A 20,195-nucleotide genomic window follows, 5' to 3' on the forward strand; every position below is an offset into this window, starting at 1 on the left:
GAAACTAAAACTTCTCGAAGTGCCTTTGGATACGTTTTGGTTGGCAATAAGGAGTGGATACCCGGCTATCTCCGAGATGGCAGTTAATGTGTTACTGCCATTTTCAACTACATATTTGTGTAAACTGGGATTCTCGGCGTTAACTGAAATTAAGACATCAAAGAGGGAGCGACTCAAATCCATCGATGAAGAAATGAGACTTGCGTTGTCAACGATTCCACCACGGATCAGTCGCCCGTGCGCAGCTAAGCAGGCGCAAGTATCACATTGAAGGCATGAGTAGAATTACTGTATTTACTTTAATAATAATAGAAGTGTATTTTCTGCACTCTACAGTGAATTAAAGTTCATTAATTGTTAATAAATGCACGAGTCGATTTCTGTTTAATGATAATAAAATAATAATATTATAATAATAAGTTGATCACGTTACGTATTTATATTAATTGTCTGATATCATGTGTTTTTGAGGGGAATAACATTTTGGTGTGCCGTGTTGAGTCATGGATACTTCACGGTGTGCCGCGAGTAGAAAAAGTTGCGGAACACTGGTCTATCAGATAATACTTACATTTTCACCCAAATCGGTATACGCTGCAAGCTGATTAGTCCCATTTAAGTCAAACCCTTTCTTTCTTGGTCTTCCTATTTTCGTACAATCAACCAACGCCGAAAAACAATGACGATAAGACCTCAGATCATTCTTAACAGGAAATGCACCATAGGGGCACGTGGTAGCGTACTGAGGCATTATGCTATAGGCCGGAAGATAGCGGGTTCGATTCCCGATGAGATCACTGGATTTTTCAATTTACCTAATCCTTCCAGTCGCACTATGGCCCTGTGGTCGACTCACCCTCTAACAGAAATGAGTACCAGGAATCTTCCTTTGGGTAAAGGTCGGCCGGCGTGTAAGGATGACAACCTCACCGCCATCTATGATCCGATTGTCCAGAAAATGTGGGAACCTCGATGTCTCACAACCCTATGGGCCTCCACGGCCTCTTACAGGGATACCTTTAGCTTTCACCTTTTTGCAAAAAATGATATATATATATAAGTGGAGTGGTCTTTTGTTGGCAATATGCTCATGAAATTTCGTGAAAATTCATCGACTAGTTGGGAAGTTACTAGGAGAAAGGGACGAACAGACAGACATGATTTCATAAGCCTACATTTCCTTACAAGCAGCCGGGATAACGACTGGCTATGGGCTGGACTACCGAAGGGTCGGAGTTCAAGTCCCGGTAGGGTCAAGAATTTTTTCTTCTCCAAATCTTCCAGACCCAACCTCCTATCCAATGGGTACCGGGAGCTCCTTCCTCGAGGGTAAAGCGGCAGGGGCGTGAAGCTGACCACTCACCTACATCTAGTGCCCAGGCCAAGAAAATGTGGATCTATACATCCACTCCCCCATATGTCTTCATGGCGTAGTGCTTAATTAATAGAGAACAGGGACAATTTTACCTTTTTACCTTCACATTTCCTAACAAAATGAGGAACATGGGCCGAAAGTGATAACCGACAGTCAGAATAAGGGAGGCATGAAACTCGATGAAAACTAAGTTTGCGGCGAGGACTGCAGTGAGCTTTGGTTTGAGGCAGGACAAGTCCCGGATAGGAACTCTGTATACTGGGATACACAGCCCGACCCTCTCTTTCTCTGGCTGCCTCGAGCTATAAAACGTTTACCTTAGGTTCACCACGTGAATATGATTATGCCCCATAAACTTCGCTCCCTTGGGCATCTCTGCAGAAGATGTGCAGTTTAACATGAGTTCCTCTTCTATCGTAACTAAGACTTACAGCGATAGAGGCTGCTCCATAGCTCTAGCGGTTAGTCGCTTCCCACCGCGGCGGTCCGGGTTTGATCCCGGGTCTGGTCAAGTGGCGCTGGGGCAAGTTTTCTCCGAGTACTTCGGTTTCCCCTGCCAATCTTCATTCCACCAACTGCCCCACAATCCCCCCCACCTATCATCGGGGGCTGGTACAATAGGCCAGAAGTGGCCGCAGTACAAGGGACTTAGTCCCACCCCACTAGCAATAAAAAAAAAACAAAACATGAGTTTCTCTTCTATCGTAACCAAAACTTACGGCGATGATGAGATCCTCTTCAGTGTATTTCGTAACGCATTTAATGGTTTTACGTAAGAAGATAAAGTTGCATCTGGGCCTAACTAATTAAACACTATGCCATGAAGGGGAACGACATTTTTTGACCTCGGCACTAGTGGGAGATGAGTGGTCAGCTTTACGCCCCGGCCGCTTTACCCTCGGGGAAAGAGCCCCCAGTACCAATTGGATAGGAGGCTGCGTGAACCTCAGAGCCGGTCTGGACGACGTGGAGAACAGTTTTATGTAAAGTTCAAAAATCTGCCCTGAATATGGATTCTGTAACGTCGGAAACTTCTTCCAATAATACAAAGCGTTAGTGTATAGTATACTTATTTTTTTTATTAATATTAATTTATTTCACTGTAGTTGTAATTGTATTTGTAATGTATTAATTGTGTGTAGTGTGTCCTTTATTGTTTGTTGTGTGTGATGTGTGCTATTCGTGTGTTGTGTCTTATTGTAGCACCAATGCCACCGGGCATAAACCCATTTGCAGTTTAAATAATAATAATGTACGCCGATCACGTTAGCTCAGAGGAAGCTAGGATCGTGGGTTCGAAACCCACTCAGAGCATGGATGTTCAATGTTTGTGTTTGTCTACAGGTAGAGGCCTTGCGACGAGCTGATCACCCGCGCAAGAGTCCTACTGAATGTCTAAGATCTAGTAAACCGAAGTGAAACGGAGAGTTACATGGAGGTAGGCCTAGGCCCAAACTGGGGCTGTAGCGCCAAAGGGGGGGAAAAAAAGTACAACAAACCCTGCCGTAACATAATCTGAAATCCTTTATCGGTACACTATTCTGGTCCAAAGACTAAAATGAAAAGTCCACGTAAAATCACTTCTAATGAACGTAAACTAATAAGGTAAAAGGTAAAGCTGTGCCAGAGCCTAACTAATTAAGCACTATGCCAAGAAGGTATATGGGGGATGGTTATATAGATTCATGTTTTCTTTACCTGGGCACTAATTAGAGGTTAGTGGTCAGGTTCACGCTCCGGCCGCTTTATCCTCAGGGAAACAGCCCCCGGTACCCATTAGATAGGAGGCTCGGTGGGCCCCATAACTCATCTGGGCGACATGTGGAAGTGAACCTCAGGACTTCGGGACCTCTTGATCTGTAGCCAGGAACTCTGACAACAGGCCTCTACTCTTAAATTAGATAAAACACTCTGTAGTTAGGTTAATTAAAACACGTTTAAACAAAACGTAAAGTGAAGTCCAGGGATTTAAACATCTGTCATTTATTTCCAATTCATGTTGATCCGAACAGCCACGTTTCATCGTCACTGCTTTTCAATTTGCTTTAGACACGCCATCTGTGAAGACACCCCCCCCCCCTCAAAAAAAAAAAAAAATCAAGTGCTACTGGAATTGAGTGGGGCATATCGTCTTCTGATCGGTTTTCTAATCATGGTTTAATTTGATGGGCGAAAAAAAAATCCACACAAAAAACAGACTCTATTAGACATGTTCGGACGTTAACGAAGGGGGAATCTACGTTTGTTCAAGCCTCGTCATCAGAGTGGGGGTCAAAATCGCAATCCAGAAATGTAGCAATGTTCTAATATTTAGACATGTCAATGACAAATCAAAAGTATGTTCACACAGACATTTTTTTTCTTGTAAGATTTGAGGCTTTCACGGCGGTGACTATGAAGAAAGCAGTCTTCTGGGATTTGGCACCGTGTATATGTGGTGTTAACCGACGTTTCGGAGGAACGTATCGCCCCCATCTTCAGGGTTGAAGAAGTATAAGTAAATCTGCAAGCGACAACACCGTGAGAGACGGAGCTGAGGAACCTACGGTGTTAGAGGCCGTTACCAGACAACAGTTTGTGACGATATGGCAGACTCCGAAGACTTAGTACGTGCTGTAGTGAACTGCAGAGTGTGTGAATTAGCAATAGCTCTATAGTTACTTGTGGTTATGCTCTGTAAGTGTTTAATGAATCCAATTACCAATCCAAACCCCGTCTATAGCCACTCCATCACGTAACAATACATAAGTCCGAAACGCAGATTATGCGAAGAAAGAAAACTTGGACTTAACAGAGGAATCAATATGGTGGCAGACAAAAGAATGATATGAGGAGTTTCACATTTTACATTATTCACGAAAAAATAAATAAACTGGAGTGATTAAAAGGGGAAAGAGATGGGTACATGGTACAGGCGAGTAATGCATAGAAAATGTTGGCCCCGAAAATCTGACGGGATAGGCAATACATGTAATGGAAACGAGTGATGCACATAAAATTTTTGCCGTTAAATTAAAATATTTTGGAGACGCAGGACGATGGAAGGAAAACATATGAATAGAGATTTACAAAATAAGTGTGTGGGCACACCGAAGTGGCTCAGGGCTTTTTATCGACAGTAAATGCAAGTGCAATACAAGCGAGCAAGTTTAGTAAGTACGTACATTCTCCCGTCCTGGCGAGCAGGCTACTGTAGCGGTAACATTCCGAATTTCTATTCAGGTGGTAAGGTAAAGGTAAAGCTGTCCTTGTAACAGGCCGTGGAGGCCAACAGGGTTGTGAGACGTCGAGGCTCCCACATTCTCTAGACAATCTACTCACAGATGGCGGTGAGGTCAGCCTTACGCGCCGGCAGCCCTTTACCCCCCAAGAAGGTTCCTGGTACTCATTCTGTTAGAGGCTGAGTCGACCCCAGGGTCATAGTACGGCTGGAATGATTAAGTAAATACAAAAAAAAAATTCACAGCATCGGGATTAGAACTCGCGACCTTCCGTCTTGTAGCATAGTGCTCCAAAAAACTACGGTGCTGAATTCTAATTCTCTTCACAACTTTAATACCACGGTGCGGGGCTCTTCTTAATCCTTCGAAGCTTAACTGATCAAGAAACGCTCCGTTTTTGTGTAACGCAATGACTCACTGAGAAAAAACCTGTCAGTGTACCCTATTATCAACTACGTAGTTGAATTCAATCCAAGCCCTCACTATTTCTCTGACATCTATTTTCAGATTGTCCTTCAATCTATGCTTGAGTCTCCCAGGGGGAATTTTCCTTTTAAGTCTCACAATCAAAACTTTGCGTACAATTAGTTTTTCTCCCTTACGCGCATGCTCCGTTAATCCCAATGCTTACTGTATTCTCAAGATCACATTACCCTGCCTATTATGCACTTATGGCGGGGTCCCTTTCAAACAGCAGGTGCCATGTTTTGATGTCTACTAGTCTACATAACATTTTTAGAGTTTTTTTTTCTCCTTTCGCTCCCACTTTGGAGCAGAGAGCTGATTTCTCAGTTTCACTGATCTTGTTTACAGACGGTAGGATTCCTTGGACGGGTGATCAGCTAGTCGCAAGGCCTCAACACAAACACAGAAAAAAGCACATACACACCAAACATCCACGCTCTGAGTGGGATTCGAACCCGAGATCCCAGCTTCCGAGCTAGCGAAGACAGTACATGCCTTAGACCGCTCGGCTACTGTGACCGGCAGTGTATAAGAATAATATATAAGAATTCAGTTCGTACCTCACAGGAAACAGATCCGAACCCACGATCTCGGCTTCCGAGCTAGCGAAGACAGTACATGCCTTAGACCGCTCGGCTACCGTGACGGGCTCTTTATGTTTACTTGTTCCTTAATCGTTTCATACAACATGGCTGTTCGTGAATTTAGAGACAATAGCCTTGGCTACGTGGCTTCAGTTGAACTCTGTTCTGCTTTTAATTTGAGCTTTTGAGGCGGAGACTATCCCGCTGCTGCATGTGTCTGCTCAGTCGCTTCCTCCCAGAAATAGCTGTGGCTCTCTGCTTGCTGAAGTCTTCTAAAGATAACTGTGGACACAGGGCCTCTGGCACCATGCAACCTACCTGCTTTAAGTTTGATCTTCCACTCATCCTGTAAGGCTACCTCCCCTCAGACCTGTCCGTCTGACACATGAGAAAGTCTACCTTATTCGGGGAAATATACTGATTTTACTGTTAAATGGAGTATTGCGTGCCCGCCCTGCTACTTTACGACTGGTGTGTGGCTGCTGTTTCACTAATCGTCATAAAAGTGTTCTTTATTTCAGTATTCTGAAAACACGTAACCAAAGGTAGGCCGCACACCGGCATGCGTCAAGGCACGATGTCTGCGACATGACGCAAAGAAAAGGGGCACAGTTGAAACGAGATTATGAAAACCGCCGAACACCGGTCTAAGTCATGATGCTGACGAATCACGAATGAAGCAAGACTGCGTCTTTTATCTCATGTCTTGATGCTTGTCTTGACGCAGTTGGTGTGCGGCCGCCATAAGACTTAATTTCCATCTCAATATATATCCAATCTCCCCCCTACCAAACCTGCACATAAACCAAGTGTTCTACTTCTCAAAATTTCATAAGGAACGTATGCGTCATAAGACGATTAAAGTTGACGGTTCTCAGCTTTAAAAAATAGAAAACAATTTATCTGCGTTTACAGTTCACTGCTACATAATAATTCCGTGGTTCAGTCACCGAACGTATCAAAACACATAAGCCCAGAAGTATAGAGTTTATTGACGGCAAACAAGGAAACTATTCCCATGACTGAAACAAACCGCAGTTACGCCTTAAATATGTCTACCTGCTATGTTGCATTATTCATGAATACAAAGTGATTCTAAATTATTGTCGGGGTTTCCGTGGCCTATAATTTTCAAACCGGAAACAATAATATAAAACTGCTTATGGAATACGGAAAGGTAAGTCAAAATGTTTTATTTGGCAGATATTAAAACGTTTTGAGTTACACGTTTATATTCCGTAAACAGTTCTATTTTGTTGTTCCCGGTTTGAAAATTATAGGCCATAGAAACTCCGACAATAATTTAGAATCAAACTTGTATAACTGACTTCACTTAAGAACCGTCGTCTTAATATTTAGAAACTTCAAGATTACGAATAAGTTTATCCTCTTCAATAGTCGGTAAGTATTCGTTTGTTACTGATACGGAACCCAAAGGTTAGAAACTGCCATTAAAAAAGAAAACTCGCCACAGTAACCGACCCTACTTCAAGCCATTTCAATCAAATTCATATCCTTACAACCAATTTTCTATGATCAATTCTAATAGCAGTCTCTCAACTAGATAAGTCTAACAAAATCAAAATCTTGTTTGAGTTCCTTGTTTTACCACGAATGGTTTGTTCTTCGCTTGTTTCTTTGGTTAATCAACAACATTTCAATCTCACTGTTCCGACCCTATACAACTAGATGTATAAAAATGATCGTGAATGGTAAGTTAGGCCACATGTAACAATATTTTCCACCCTGAAGATGGAGGCAGCAGGTTCCTCCGAAACGTTGATATCCACGGTGTCATACCCGAAAACACTACATTCTACTTACTTGCGACACTAGGGCCGCGCCATAGCTCAAGCGGTTAGTCGCTGGCTTCCCAAAGCGGCGGCCCGGGTTCGATCCCGGGTCTGGTCAAGTGGGATTTGTGGTGGACAAAGTGGCGCTGGTGCAGGTTTTCTCCGAGTACTTCGGTTTCCCCTGCCAATCTTCATTCCACCAATTGCTCCACAATCACCCTCACCTATCATCTGGGGCTGGTACAACACGCCAGATGTGGCAGCAGTACAAGGGACTTGGTCCCACCCCACTAGCAATTAAAAAAAAAAAAGAGGCGACAGTGGAAACCTCATCTCTTACACGGTTTTTAATAAATCTAGCACAACTTGTACTTGTTTGCATCAGCCGACTTGAAGATAGGGAAAGAAAACAAGGGCGTAGAGGGAAAAAAACTCGTTTCGGTACTAACAAAATGACGAAGTTAATCGACAGCGTATAAACTACAGTAGATCACGGTTAATCATATAACAAGTGAACTCTCTGGCAACAGCACAAAAAATACGTCACTGAGCATGACACTCCATCAGCCAGTTAAATCCAAATCAATTATGAAAGGACATAAATTTGTATTTTAATATAAATATTGTGGCGCATTTGCTCAAAGCAAGAACTGTTGAGTCAGAGAAACAGCAGTTGCTAAGTAATACCCGCACGGAACAATAGAAGAGGTGTTGCAAGCGGCGTTCTCTGTGTATCCGCTCCGAGACTATACTGACTCGACTGCAGTGCAGCTGAGGGCTCAGTTGTGGAGTGTTAACCAGCGGGCAACGGAAGTGTCTAGTGAAGACGTTGCAGAGGAATAGCCGTTGTTGAGAGCTGTTACCAAGTAAATAGTGAAAGTATACTGAGAAGATTTAGTGTGGAAATCAGCATCAGTGTTATAGTTGCTTGTAGTGATGACCTGTAACTGGTCAACAGATCTATTCACTTAATCCAAACTCCGTCCATAAACACTCATTTCTGCCACGAGCCTGGAATCGCTGCCCTGTTCCTGTAACTATTTTTCATACGTTCTGAGCCAAAGAAGGAATATACATAGATCAAGAAAACACACGTACACAGATTTAAAGAAAACTGTAAGTAGTAAAGCTGTCCCTGTGCTTAACTAATTCAGCACTATGCCATGAAGGAGAATGGGGGCGTGGAAGTAAGACTGACGTTTTCTTGACCTCGTCACTAGTAGGAGGTGAATGGTCAGCTTCAGGCCCCGGCCGCTTTACCCCCGGGCGAAAGAACCCCTTGTACCCATTGGGTAGGAAGCTGCGTGGGCCCCAGAGCCGGTCTGGGCGACGTTGAGAAGAGAAAATTCTTACCCTACCGAGACTCGAATTCTGATCTCTCAGTCGTCCAGCCTGCTGGACTGATATGAATGTCGGGTAGGGGTTGGGGGAGAACCAGTACAATAAATGTCAAAGATGTTAGTTTCCGAAAGAGATCCCAGTTTTATCTAAATTTATACTTCTTTATTTCAGTATCTTGTTGCAACTGTTTAACTTAACGTCCGTGTATTTATCGTCCGTCAACACCACACGCTGTGGAGGAAACACGCAAACCAGTGGCACGCGGCAGTCATAACTGAAAAAGTAGGCTACGAACGTGAGGGGCACGCTGCCGAAACAAAACACCCTGGACAGACATACATTTATGAATGAACGACACCCTGTATGAGGTGAAATAACGTGGGTATAATAGAAACTTAAAGGATTTTATCTGGTTTTGCCTTGATAAGAGAACTACAGCGTGTGATTTTAACACGGACTAAGACAGTGTAGCAGTTTTAACATAATTTCATAAAATATTTGTAACATATCAGGACACCTGAATATGGCGGTTTGGGGCCGAAACATGTAGTGTCAAAGTGTATAATGTTAAACTAAAATTAAAATTAAATAGTGAATAAACAAGTGTTGCAATCCATGATATATGATATGAAAATCAGTGCAACAGGACGCTAAAATACAACATAATGAAAAGTGTTGGAATATTGACGGACGTTAAGCTAAATTTATATAGTACATTCGTCTTAACATGTGGTTTCTTCGTGAATAACTTAAGAGATCCTGTCTAACGGTGCACACCTTCGACATTACAGATCTGAATGAGAAAACTGTCATGTGACTATAATGCTGAGGGTTTTTCGATCAAATACAAACCCTACTTTATACAGGACGCTATATCAACTTCCATCAAATTTCTGGGAAAAATAAATAAATAAAACGGCTTGCAGAGGAAACGTACATGATGGAAGTAGGGCTATAGCAGCAATTACGATATAAGATTTTTTTAGGTTAATGGACTTACACCTTTTCCGGTAATTTTATCTTCTTTTTCTTTGCCTTCTTTTCAAACTATGCAAACCAAATAACAGAAAAATTCCGGTTCGCCTACAGCTAAGCCGGAAATCTGAATTGGAGCACAGGACAAATCTTGGACAAAAACAAACTCCGTGGCCTGTAGTCCGCAAACGAATTATACCGACCGAGCGACCGCCGCTTGTCGGCGAAGTTAGTGCCAACTTTAGCGGATAGAGGGTGTCATGTGGTCAGCGTAACGGATCCCCATGGTTGTTAATCTCGGTTTTCTAGACCGGAGCCGCTATTTCCTTGAAATAGCTCCTCAATTATCCTCACGAGGCTCAGTGGGACCCGTTCCGGACTCAATACTTCTCAGAAAATCTTGTAACGCCGGGAATCGAACACGGGACCTCTGGATCTGTAGCCAGGAACTCTGACAACTAGACCACAGAGGCGGTCTGGAACATTTCTAAATGGTAGGTGGGTCAAAGCGGAAACATAGCCGCAACATACCTGTAGCACAAAGTTCCGAACATAAGACATTGCAAGCCCAACAGTGCAGCAATTTTGTTCACAAAACAAGAACACAGACATGGGCTCTACATTGTCCAGGACAATGATAATTTGCAGCGACTGTAATATCGGCTAGCATCAGTGACTACATGTTTCGACAATATTAACATCTGGAACCACTTGATAACCCCTACAGTTCTCCAAGGCATAATTCGTTTTGTGTGTGTGTGTGTGTCTGAGTACCTGGCTACAGACCCAGAGGTCCGGGTTCGATACCGGCGCTGCCAAATTTTCTGAGAAGTACTGGATCTGGAACGAGGTCCACTCAGCGTCGTGGGGTTAATTGAGGAGCTATTTCAACAAAATAGCGGCTCCGGTCTAGAAAACCGAAATTAATGGCCGTGTGAATTAGTTGCGCTGACCACGTGACACAACTTCGCCGACAAGCGGCAGTCGCTCGGTCGGTATAGTTCGCTTGCGGACTAAAACTACGGAGTTTTTGTTTGAAGATGGGTCTACATGTTTTCTGTTACTTCTGTATCAATTCCGAAACCAATAATTATGGTCATCCCGGGAGAGACAACTATAAGAAAACACAATGTCCTACTCGTATTATCTTGTCGATTATTTTGAACTCCAAAATTCTGAAAGTCAAATTCAGGAAGCGGTCTCTCTAACTAAATGAATTCAGATTTGAGACTTTCACGGCGGTGACTATGAAGAAAGCAGTCTTCTGGGANTTCAGTCAGTGCCACTGTTAGAGTCACATACGTCCTATTAGATTAGAATGTAAGAAGTGCCTAACAATACCCCGCAGTAGACAACTCATTAAGTTCACTAAGCGGTACTGGAACAACGGACAAAGCTAGTGCCACTTCTTATTGGTAACTTCTGACGTAAATCTGGCACAAAGCTGCAAAAAACTTCACCATCCCTGAGCTAGTTGGTAAAAGTGGTGACAGCGGTACTGTCTCCCCCGGTTTCTGGCAGCAGTGGTACACAGACATAATTAAAAATCAAATATACAGGTTTTAGGATCTTTACGCAAGAAGGCAATATAGCTGCATCACTAAGATCACGCCACTTTCTGTAATGGTCAGCTGTCCGCCACACTAAGAACGGTTTCATTAAGTATAAAAGATATAAATGTACAACGTGGAGGTGCGTCCAAGGTCGCTTCGTATGTAAAAGGTCTTAGTGCAGACCTCCTACGCCGAACTTATCGAAATCCCTCAAGACATACACAAGACAGCAAACAAATTAGACGACCGCGCCCAACACAACTCGAAATATACAGTGTTTATTCTTAACGTCAACTGAAATAAAATGATATAGCCCTAATATAAATACGCAGAGTAAAACTCCTTCCTCTGTTACATACAAAACTTATTTTTGTGTTCACGCGAGCACTGATTCCACTGCCTACAGTAACTGACAACCGGTTCACTCCTCTAGCTATTATTAGGGAAATTTCATGCCATATTTTCCATGCAATATAATACTCATTAACATAATCAGTGTGTTTTACAGAGAGATAATTACTTTCACGATTACAAAACTCCGTGGCTTTACTCCACAAGTGAACTATACCGACCGAGCGACCGCCGCTTGTCGGCGAAGTCAGTGCCAACTTTAGCGGATAGAGTGTGTCGCGTGGTCAGCGCAACGGATCCCCACGGCCGTTAATTTCGGTTTTGTAGACCGGAGCTGCTATTTCCTTGAAATAGCTCCTCAGGTATCCTCACGAGGCTGTGTGGACCCCGTTCCAGACACACAATTTCTCAGAAAATCTTGAAGCGCCGGGAAAAGAACCCAGGACCTCTGGATCTGTAGCCAGGAACTCTTGATCAATCGAACAAAGAGGTGGTCACTTTCACGATTTCACGTACGAAAAATTAAACGATACAGATGAAGTTCTTTCACCAAAAAATTAACAAGGATGAATGGGGCGTGGGCATTGATCTGTTTTCACAGTTTCCAGGGGCGTTCTCAACCCTAGGGAGGGCCTATTAAATTCGCTCAGTCCGCCAGTCTGTACGGAGAACCGATAAATAATTTTCATGATATTTGATACTGGGGAGTTTCGATAGAATTTATCGATACATTCCAATTTTGGTCATAATCGGACTACAATAGCGGGCAAACGGTTAATATTTATCGCAGCGAAAAAAGGTTTCGAACAAAATTTTTACAGAAATAAAATAAAATCGTCCCCCCAAATCTTATGGCTTTCGAGGTATGCTATGCATACATTTCCTAATTTGTATCTTTCAGCATTCAACAGTGAATTTCCAAACACAAAACGAACACTGCCCAACAATCGACAATAATTTTGCAGACACGCGAAACTTAACGAAGAATCTTATGGTAGGAACTGAATGGGACTTCCTCCATCTTAATTTATAATCACTGGACCAGTGAGGTCGAGCCATAGCTCAAGTGGTTAGTCGCTGGCTCCCCAACGCAGCGGCCCGGGTTCGATCCCGGGTATGGTCAAGTGGGATTTGTGGTGGACAAAGTGGCGCTGGGGCGGGTTTTCTCCGAGTACTTCGGTTTCCCCAGCCAATTTTCATTCCACCAAATTCTCCATCATCATAATCACCCGGGGCAGGCTACAATAGGCCAATCAGTGGCCGCCGTGCCGAGTGGACAGTTGGACTCCACCCCCACTATTCGAATTTTTTTAAAATCACTGGACCAATGACTGAAATTAACTCTTTCTAAGGGGCTCAACTGATTGTCTTTCCCCCCTCACCTGAGGACGGAAACAGATCGTTTCCGAAACGTCGTGTTTTCTATTTTCTAGAATACCGGACGAATGAAAATGTCCGAAAACCCAGCAATTCTGTGTTATACACCGTCGTCAGATCCCTTTAGAATCAACTTAGCACTTTCCAGTTGTCCACCATTTGTTATTAACTCGACATGAGAGAGAGATACGTTTTATTAAAATGAAATTTTATATGCTTCACACGAGGGTCGGGCGGCCACATTGTGATGATCACTCGATCCCTTCCGTCAGAGAGGTTTAGAATGGGGACTTCTGCCTCCACTCCTCATAAATACTTTCTGGGTGGTGCAACAAGAAAAAGTCTTTCAGCGACTCCAAACTTTTATTTTGAGACATTTTCTGTCTGGTATTCAATTAAAAAAAAAACCGTGGTTTTAGTCTGCAAGCGAACTATACCGGCCGAGCGACCGCCGCTTGTCGGCGAAGTTAGTGCCAACTTTTGCGGACAGATGGTGTCGAATGGTCAGCGCAACGAATCCTCTGGTATTCAATTAGATGTTTTAATTGATAATTTCTGCAATATAATTCAAAATGTCATTAAAATCAGTTAGGAAAAATCCGCTATTGTCTGTTTACACATCCAAACAGATTTCGTTCTGCAATTCGCATCCTGAAAATATCAAACCAGAAACGAGGTTAAAAATAAGAAGTAATTCCGTTGGGCATAAAAAATAAAAAACAGTAGCTCTTGTTATCAATAAACTACCCGTCTTTTATGGAACTCTAAGGTTCATTACTGTGAAGTTAACGTAATAAAACCATCAGACACAACTATATTTTAACATTTACCGTATTTTTTAACTTCTGTTATAGATGATTTCATATACGCAAATTTTAAAATATAGTTTTACCAGATGATTTTATTACATAAGTGAAAAAAAACGTAATGACGATAAAGACGTGCTTAAAAAAATTTTAACTTCTTCACAATATCCCGATACTGGTGTCTATCCTATGCCAGATGAATCTACTGCATATTCTAGTTAACTAAGGTGTGTTTAAATATTAACCTCCAGTCTAAACGTGTCTCCTAAATGGGCTCGTCTCTTCTCGTCGTTATTATCCCATTAAAATTACGCGCATATTTCTTGCATATGTGCAACATGGTCCGTCTATCTTATCCTCCTGGATTTGATTACCCTAATACATGGCGGGCCGATCACAGCTGCCGCGTGGTGTAAGGCATGAACCGTCTTCGCTCGCTCGAACGCTGGGATGTTGAGTTCGAATCCCACTCAAAGCATTAATGTCTGTGTCAGTTTATTCTGTGTGTAGGTAGCGGCCTTGAGACGGGCTGATCCCCCGTCCAAGAGTCCTACCGAATGTGTATAGGATTAAGAAACTGAAAAAAAAACGGCCAAGGTCCAACAAAAAGGCCTGTAAAGCCATACAAACAAAACAAACTCCGTGGCCTGTAGTCCGCAAACGAACCATACCGACCGAGCGACCTCCGATTGTCGGCGAAGTTAGTGCCAACTTTTGCGGATAGAGGGTGTCACGCGGTCAGCGCAACGGATCCCCACGGCCGTTAATTTCGGTTTTCTAGACCGGAGCTGATAAGCCATACAGAGATATTAATATCTGCAGAAAAGTACGAATTGTGGAGATAGCCATTATGAAGTCTGCTCCGGCCTCCTGCTGTTGCTTTCTCCCTTCCTTGAAGCACCCAGTTCTCATACACCTGCTAGCATTCTTCTTCCCTTATTGACATATATGTAGTTTCACGCCCATGCACAATCGGTAAAATTATATTCTGGGCATTTTACTTTGTTCGTCTGCCGTCCGGAAAGGCATAGCATCTTGAAATGAGTGACAGCAAGCACTGCCAGAAGTTAATCTGCTCTTAATTTCTTCGTTAACGTAATGTTTACCTGTTACTGTCTCCCCCTTCTCCTCTTTGGTGATGAGATATGGACACATCCATAGCATCTTCGGCGTTTACTTTTAGACCAATCCCCCCCCCTAACGTCGAACACAGATTCTGTTTTACTTTATGGTATTTATTCCACATCATTTTTACATCACGTGCTGATCTGTCTTAATCAATTCAAACCCCTCCCCCCGGTCTCTCATGGACCTTCCTTAATAATAAAAATAATAAAAACAAAAACTTAGGCTGAAATTTGCCCACAAATTTGTAGGGAATCCAACAATTCCCTCTTTAAATTTTTTTTANATTCCATCTTACTTACTTACTTACAGAGCTGAGCCCTTCTTGAGGAGCCGCCAACTGTGCAGCTACTCAAGGACTTCCCAGTATTTTATGGATCTCGAAGGTTCATTACCGTGTTCACAAGAGCCCTCCACTAGCCCCTATCCTGAGCCAGATTAATCCAATCCATACCATCTCATCCTATCTCTCTAAGATCCATTTGAACATTGTCCACCCACCTACACCTTGGTCTTCCCAGTGGTCCCTTTCTTTCCGGCTTTCCCACCAATATCCTATATGCATCCCTCTTCGCCCCCATTCGTGCTACATGCCCTGCCCACCTCATCCTCCTTGACTTAATCATTCTAATAATTCCCTCTGCTCATATAGATCTGACGTGAAGGCCTACACTGTGCTGAAGTTCCAAGAGTTTTTAGTGCTGGCTGTTGTATTGGTGAGTTTCGAAGGATCAACTGCCTACAGAGCAGAGCTGATTGAAACCATTAACTTTTTTCCTATGCACAGAAGAAGTGAGAGGCTTTAAATCTGGTAACTATTCGTCGTGAGTTCTAGCAAAGCATGAAACTCACTTTCTCGGACAAGGTTTTGTTACCGAAGACGGATTCTGTGACGAAAATACGTATAAACACGTGTACACTTATTGAAATGAAAATCCTCAACCGTTCGCAAAACGGGAGTCTTAACGTAAGGATCTCCGGTATTACCACTTGACGATGTCCTCAGATGGCCGAATATGTTATGTCTCTATTAATTAACCCGATCAACGGCCAAATTTAAAATACCAACACTTAAAAAAGGAATAGAATAATATGGGCCAGATTTTGGTGGGTGAGGCGACCGGTCGGCCCCGAAGCCTCCACAAAACAGAAATAAATCCCCGAAGATTTTATTCCGATATCTGCTTCTTCACAATCACGAAAATTTTGGTATATGCATTTTTATTTACTTACTTACTAATGGGGCTTAGCCCTTCTGGAAGAGCCCCCAATTCTGCAGCTACTCAAGAATTTTCAAGTATTTTATGGACTCCGAAGGTTCATTACCGTGTTCACAAGAGCCTTCCACTGGTCCCTATCCTGAGCCAGATCAAACAAATCCATACCACCCCATCCTATGTCTCTTAAAATCCATTTTAATGTTGTTCACACACCTACGCCTTGGTCTTCCCAGTGGTCTCTTTCCTTCTGGCTTTCCCACCAATATCCTATACGCATTCCTCGTCTCCCCCATTCGTGCTACACGCCCTGCCCACCTCATCCTCCTTGACTTGATAATTGCATTTTTAGTTATTATAATAAAATGAAATAAACACTAACAAAAAATATCATAACCAAATTCTGTTGTTACTGATATCCCTCACCCCAAAAACTGTAAACCATGCCCTGATAGTAATTTCACACCAGCGCTTTTCTCGTATTAGACTGAGCACCGTTCGTCCACTGAAAGTTATTCTTAATAGATTTTTATATTTTCATTTCTATTCTCTACAGTAACAAATTCTTGGTAAACAAATGTATGAATACAAACTTCTCTGCAATTATCAGCCCTACCCTTCCGGTAACAAGGCAATGAAGCCATGCATCGGTTTGTGCATTGGTCTCTCTGCTCATAGCAACAGCTGTGCTTGCTACAACTCTTATGTACGCCAACGAACTCACAGCGGTACGCGTCAGTTAAGTGCCACGAATATCTCGAACCAACACGACCCTTCCGTTTCTGAACTGTTTCAAATGTTTCAGGCGTCTGAAACAATCCATTTATATATTTTTAATTCTTCTATACACAAAACACAAATACTGCTATGTAAGATTTAAGGTTCTTCTCACATAGGTGGGTTATCTTCTGGTCCACAACGCCTTTAACGGACTACACGGCGTTATATCTCAGAAGATGTAACTCTTCACAAATAATACTGGTTCCTCGCACTTCACTACATCAACCCTCAATTATTACCCATTTTCTTTCTTTTGATTTTCAATTTTAATTACTATCCTGTTACTTGGTCGGTACTTTAGATGGAATGTAAACGTCAGCCAACAGAATACCTATGCATCTTCGAATCTACCTACTTAAATGATTACTGTTCTCTCGAACCGCAACAATAAGACACAAATGAGGCGTAATAATAAGTTTGTGTGACGGTTGTATATCTACGAATTCTATCAAAGTAACACAGAGAGGGTGCAACAGATGAACAACTGCGTATTTATATTTTAATATTACTTATAATTTTAAGTTATTATGTTTCAACCAATTTAACACGTTTATTCGTTATGCGTCAGAGTTTTACGATTGTTTAATGCTGCAATTTAGGACAGAAATTACACACGTAATCTCTTACTATTTCAATATTTCCTTTTCCACTATTCGTTCACACCATCTGCACAAACTGTTCTAAATTTTAGCACTGAAACAGCTTTGGTGGTAGCTAATTAAGGAAACAGAACACCGCACTGTGAATATTATACACCATCATCTTGAAATAATTTTAATTACTGAAGGCATTGTAATTATTAACACCTTGTTACATACCTGTTTCTGCCTGTTTTATGTTCAATCTACAAAGATGTCGGAGCCAATAACACCACACACTTTCCACAGACAAACTGCCAAATTATTGCAAACAGAACTTCCTTTACAAAAAATTCATCAATTTCTTCTATTTGTCCAGGTATTTTTCACGCAAATTGAGAACATACGAAAAAAACGGATTAATCAACTTAACCCCAATGATCACGAAACATATGCAGACTTCAAACACTTATACACAGGTACGTTATTATTCATTAAATAGTTTGATAATAATTCTTAAGTTGCTGATACTTTACAAATCGATCAGATTTCATTTCGTATCAGACACAACCCGATGTGCTTCCTGCAGTAGTCCACTAACCTCGCATTCACATTATTGCCATTTACCACACTTAACTCCCTCTGACCATACATAACACCACGATCAATAAACAACTGCACGTTGCGTTTTCTGTAGGTTAGTTTGACATGCCTGAAATCCATGTTTTGTCACAACTCACTGGTACGTAAACTCAATCCTCCGTCGCCGGAAGTTCGTAGTGGCAAACATGACAAGTATGTAAAGTATTGGAGGAATCGTGATCACATTGCTAGCATTCTATCGCTATTTCTGCGAAAACACTTTATGTAATGTATGAAAATTATATTGAAATATGAAAGTACTCACCAGAGGGAAAGTTGGACGCCTTCTCAGCGAGTTTGGTGGAAATTAGGACGGTATTTGGTCCGTAAATATGAAGAGTAACTCTGATTTTGGTATGCCAAGAATGGCACAAAGAATCCAGACAACGCATAGAACTACTGCGCACATTTTCCGCGCATGTGGTGACACAAGCTGCAGAGAGGAGATTCTGAAGTTTGATCTACTAGCTCTTCCCCCACTCCATACGTTCACATCTTTGCGTCACGCACCGGTTTGCTTACGTATTGGTAGTGCCTTCATGGGGTGGTTTCGGTGGTCATTTTGAAAGATAAACAAATACACGGACCGCATCTGAGAGAGAGAGAGAGAAAAATACTCCTAACCAGCCATATATGCATACCACGTCTAACATTTCCCCATGTTGCGTATATACAAAGACCATAATAAGTGGCCTGTCATGGCACGGGTCAGTTTTACATGAAATTGTCCATTTACACATTTTTATTGTGTAGACACGGTTAAGGCCAGGTGCCACATAAATGTAATCTAACGCAGCGGTTCTCAAGCTGTTTTTTTTTTCCGTGGCACGCTGTAGCGTGGTTGTTTGAGGTACTGTGCTATAAGCCGGAAAGTCTCGGCTTCGAGTCCCGTTAAGGTGGAGTTTTTCAATTGACAAAATCCTTTCATCCGCACTATGGCCCTGGGGTCGACTCAGCCTCTAACACAAATGAGTACCAGGAATCTTCCTGTTGGGGGGGGGGGGTAAAGGGCGGTCGGCGCGTAAGGCTGACAACCACACCGCCATCTGTGAGCCGATTGTCTAGAGAAAATATGGGAGCCTCGATGTCTCAACCCTATGGGCCCTCACGCCCTGTTACAGGGATACCTTTACCTTTTTTACCTTAAAGCGACTGTTACTATCTCCAAGGAGTTGAGTCGTTCTAATATAATTTGGACAGGGGCGAGGAACGTTGAATGTATCTGAGACACAAGAGGGGAATATAAAATTTTTGTTCTGAAACTCAAAGAGAAGAAAGGCTTGAAATACTAAGGCATGGACAAGAGAACAATAGTGAAATAGGTTTTAGAGAAATTATTGTACGGACGTAAACAGCATTGAAGCACTCAAGATACTGACTACGAGCTTATGTCGATGTGCTGATGAGCCTCCATTTCTTTTTTATAATTACATGATCGAGGAAGTCTCAGTACCACGAAGTGAGATACACAGCTTTTTCTGTATGTGGATAAAAATGCATATATTTATGTAGCCCCACTTCATACTTTATAACATGAGAGAGATTTTCATATTTGTAGCGGTTCTGAATTCCTTGAGAGAACATTTAGGTTTCTACGGAAGATGAATTTTAATGTTACTTACTACTGTATACGGTATTCGAATAATTTATTACCAATTCAACGGGTTTTACACAAAATTTCATAAAGTTATTTTTTCGTAAGTTATTGGCATATTGTCTGGTTATTGTCCATGTTATTTATTCCGGACATTTTGTTCTCCTTTCATGATTGAATAATTTTACCATAAAACTGTAAATTTATATTTTATATTATATATATTAAATCTTCACAGGTTCAATTCCCGATGAGGTCATTGGATTATTTTCAGTTGACCTACTCCTTCCAGCCGCACTAGGCCCTGGGGTTTACTCGGCCTCTAATACAAATTAGTACCAGGAATTAATTAAATAATTTTCCTGGGGAGTAAAGCGCGGCCGGCGCGTAAGGCTGACAACCTTACCGCCATCTGTGA

At 42.1% G+C, this 20,195-nt stretch overlaps 1 protein-coding gene across 3 annotated transcripts in view; it reads right to left on the reverse strand.

The window, feature by feature from the left end:
• The window catches only part of LOC111863233 (transcriptional enhancer factor TEF-1), a 202,731-nt gene extending 184,102 nt beyond the window's left edge, over positions 1-18,629 (reverse strand). For 2 of the 3 annotated variants that reach the window (XM_023849351.2, XM_023849350.2), the window contains exon 1: positions 18,449-18,628. In XM_023849351.2, the coding sequence (XP_023705119.1) occupies positions 18,449-18,575 (127 nt within the window). In that variant the 5' untranslated portion in view covers positions 18,576-18,628. Of the gene's footprint in view, positions 1-18,448 lie in introns of all 3 variants that reach the window. The other variant, XM_023849352.2, reaches the window with a different exon arrangement.
• Between the last annotated feature and the right edge of the window lie 1,566 nt (positions 18,630-20,195).

This window comes from Cryptotermes secundus, unplaced genomic scaffold, assembly GCF_002891405.2.
Source record: "Cryptotermes secundus unplaced genomic scaffold, Csec_1.0 scaffold688, whole genome shotgun sequence".
NCBI lineage: Eukaryota > Metazoa > Arthropoda > Insecta > Blattodea > Kalotermitidae > Cryptotermes > Cryptotermes secundus.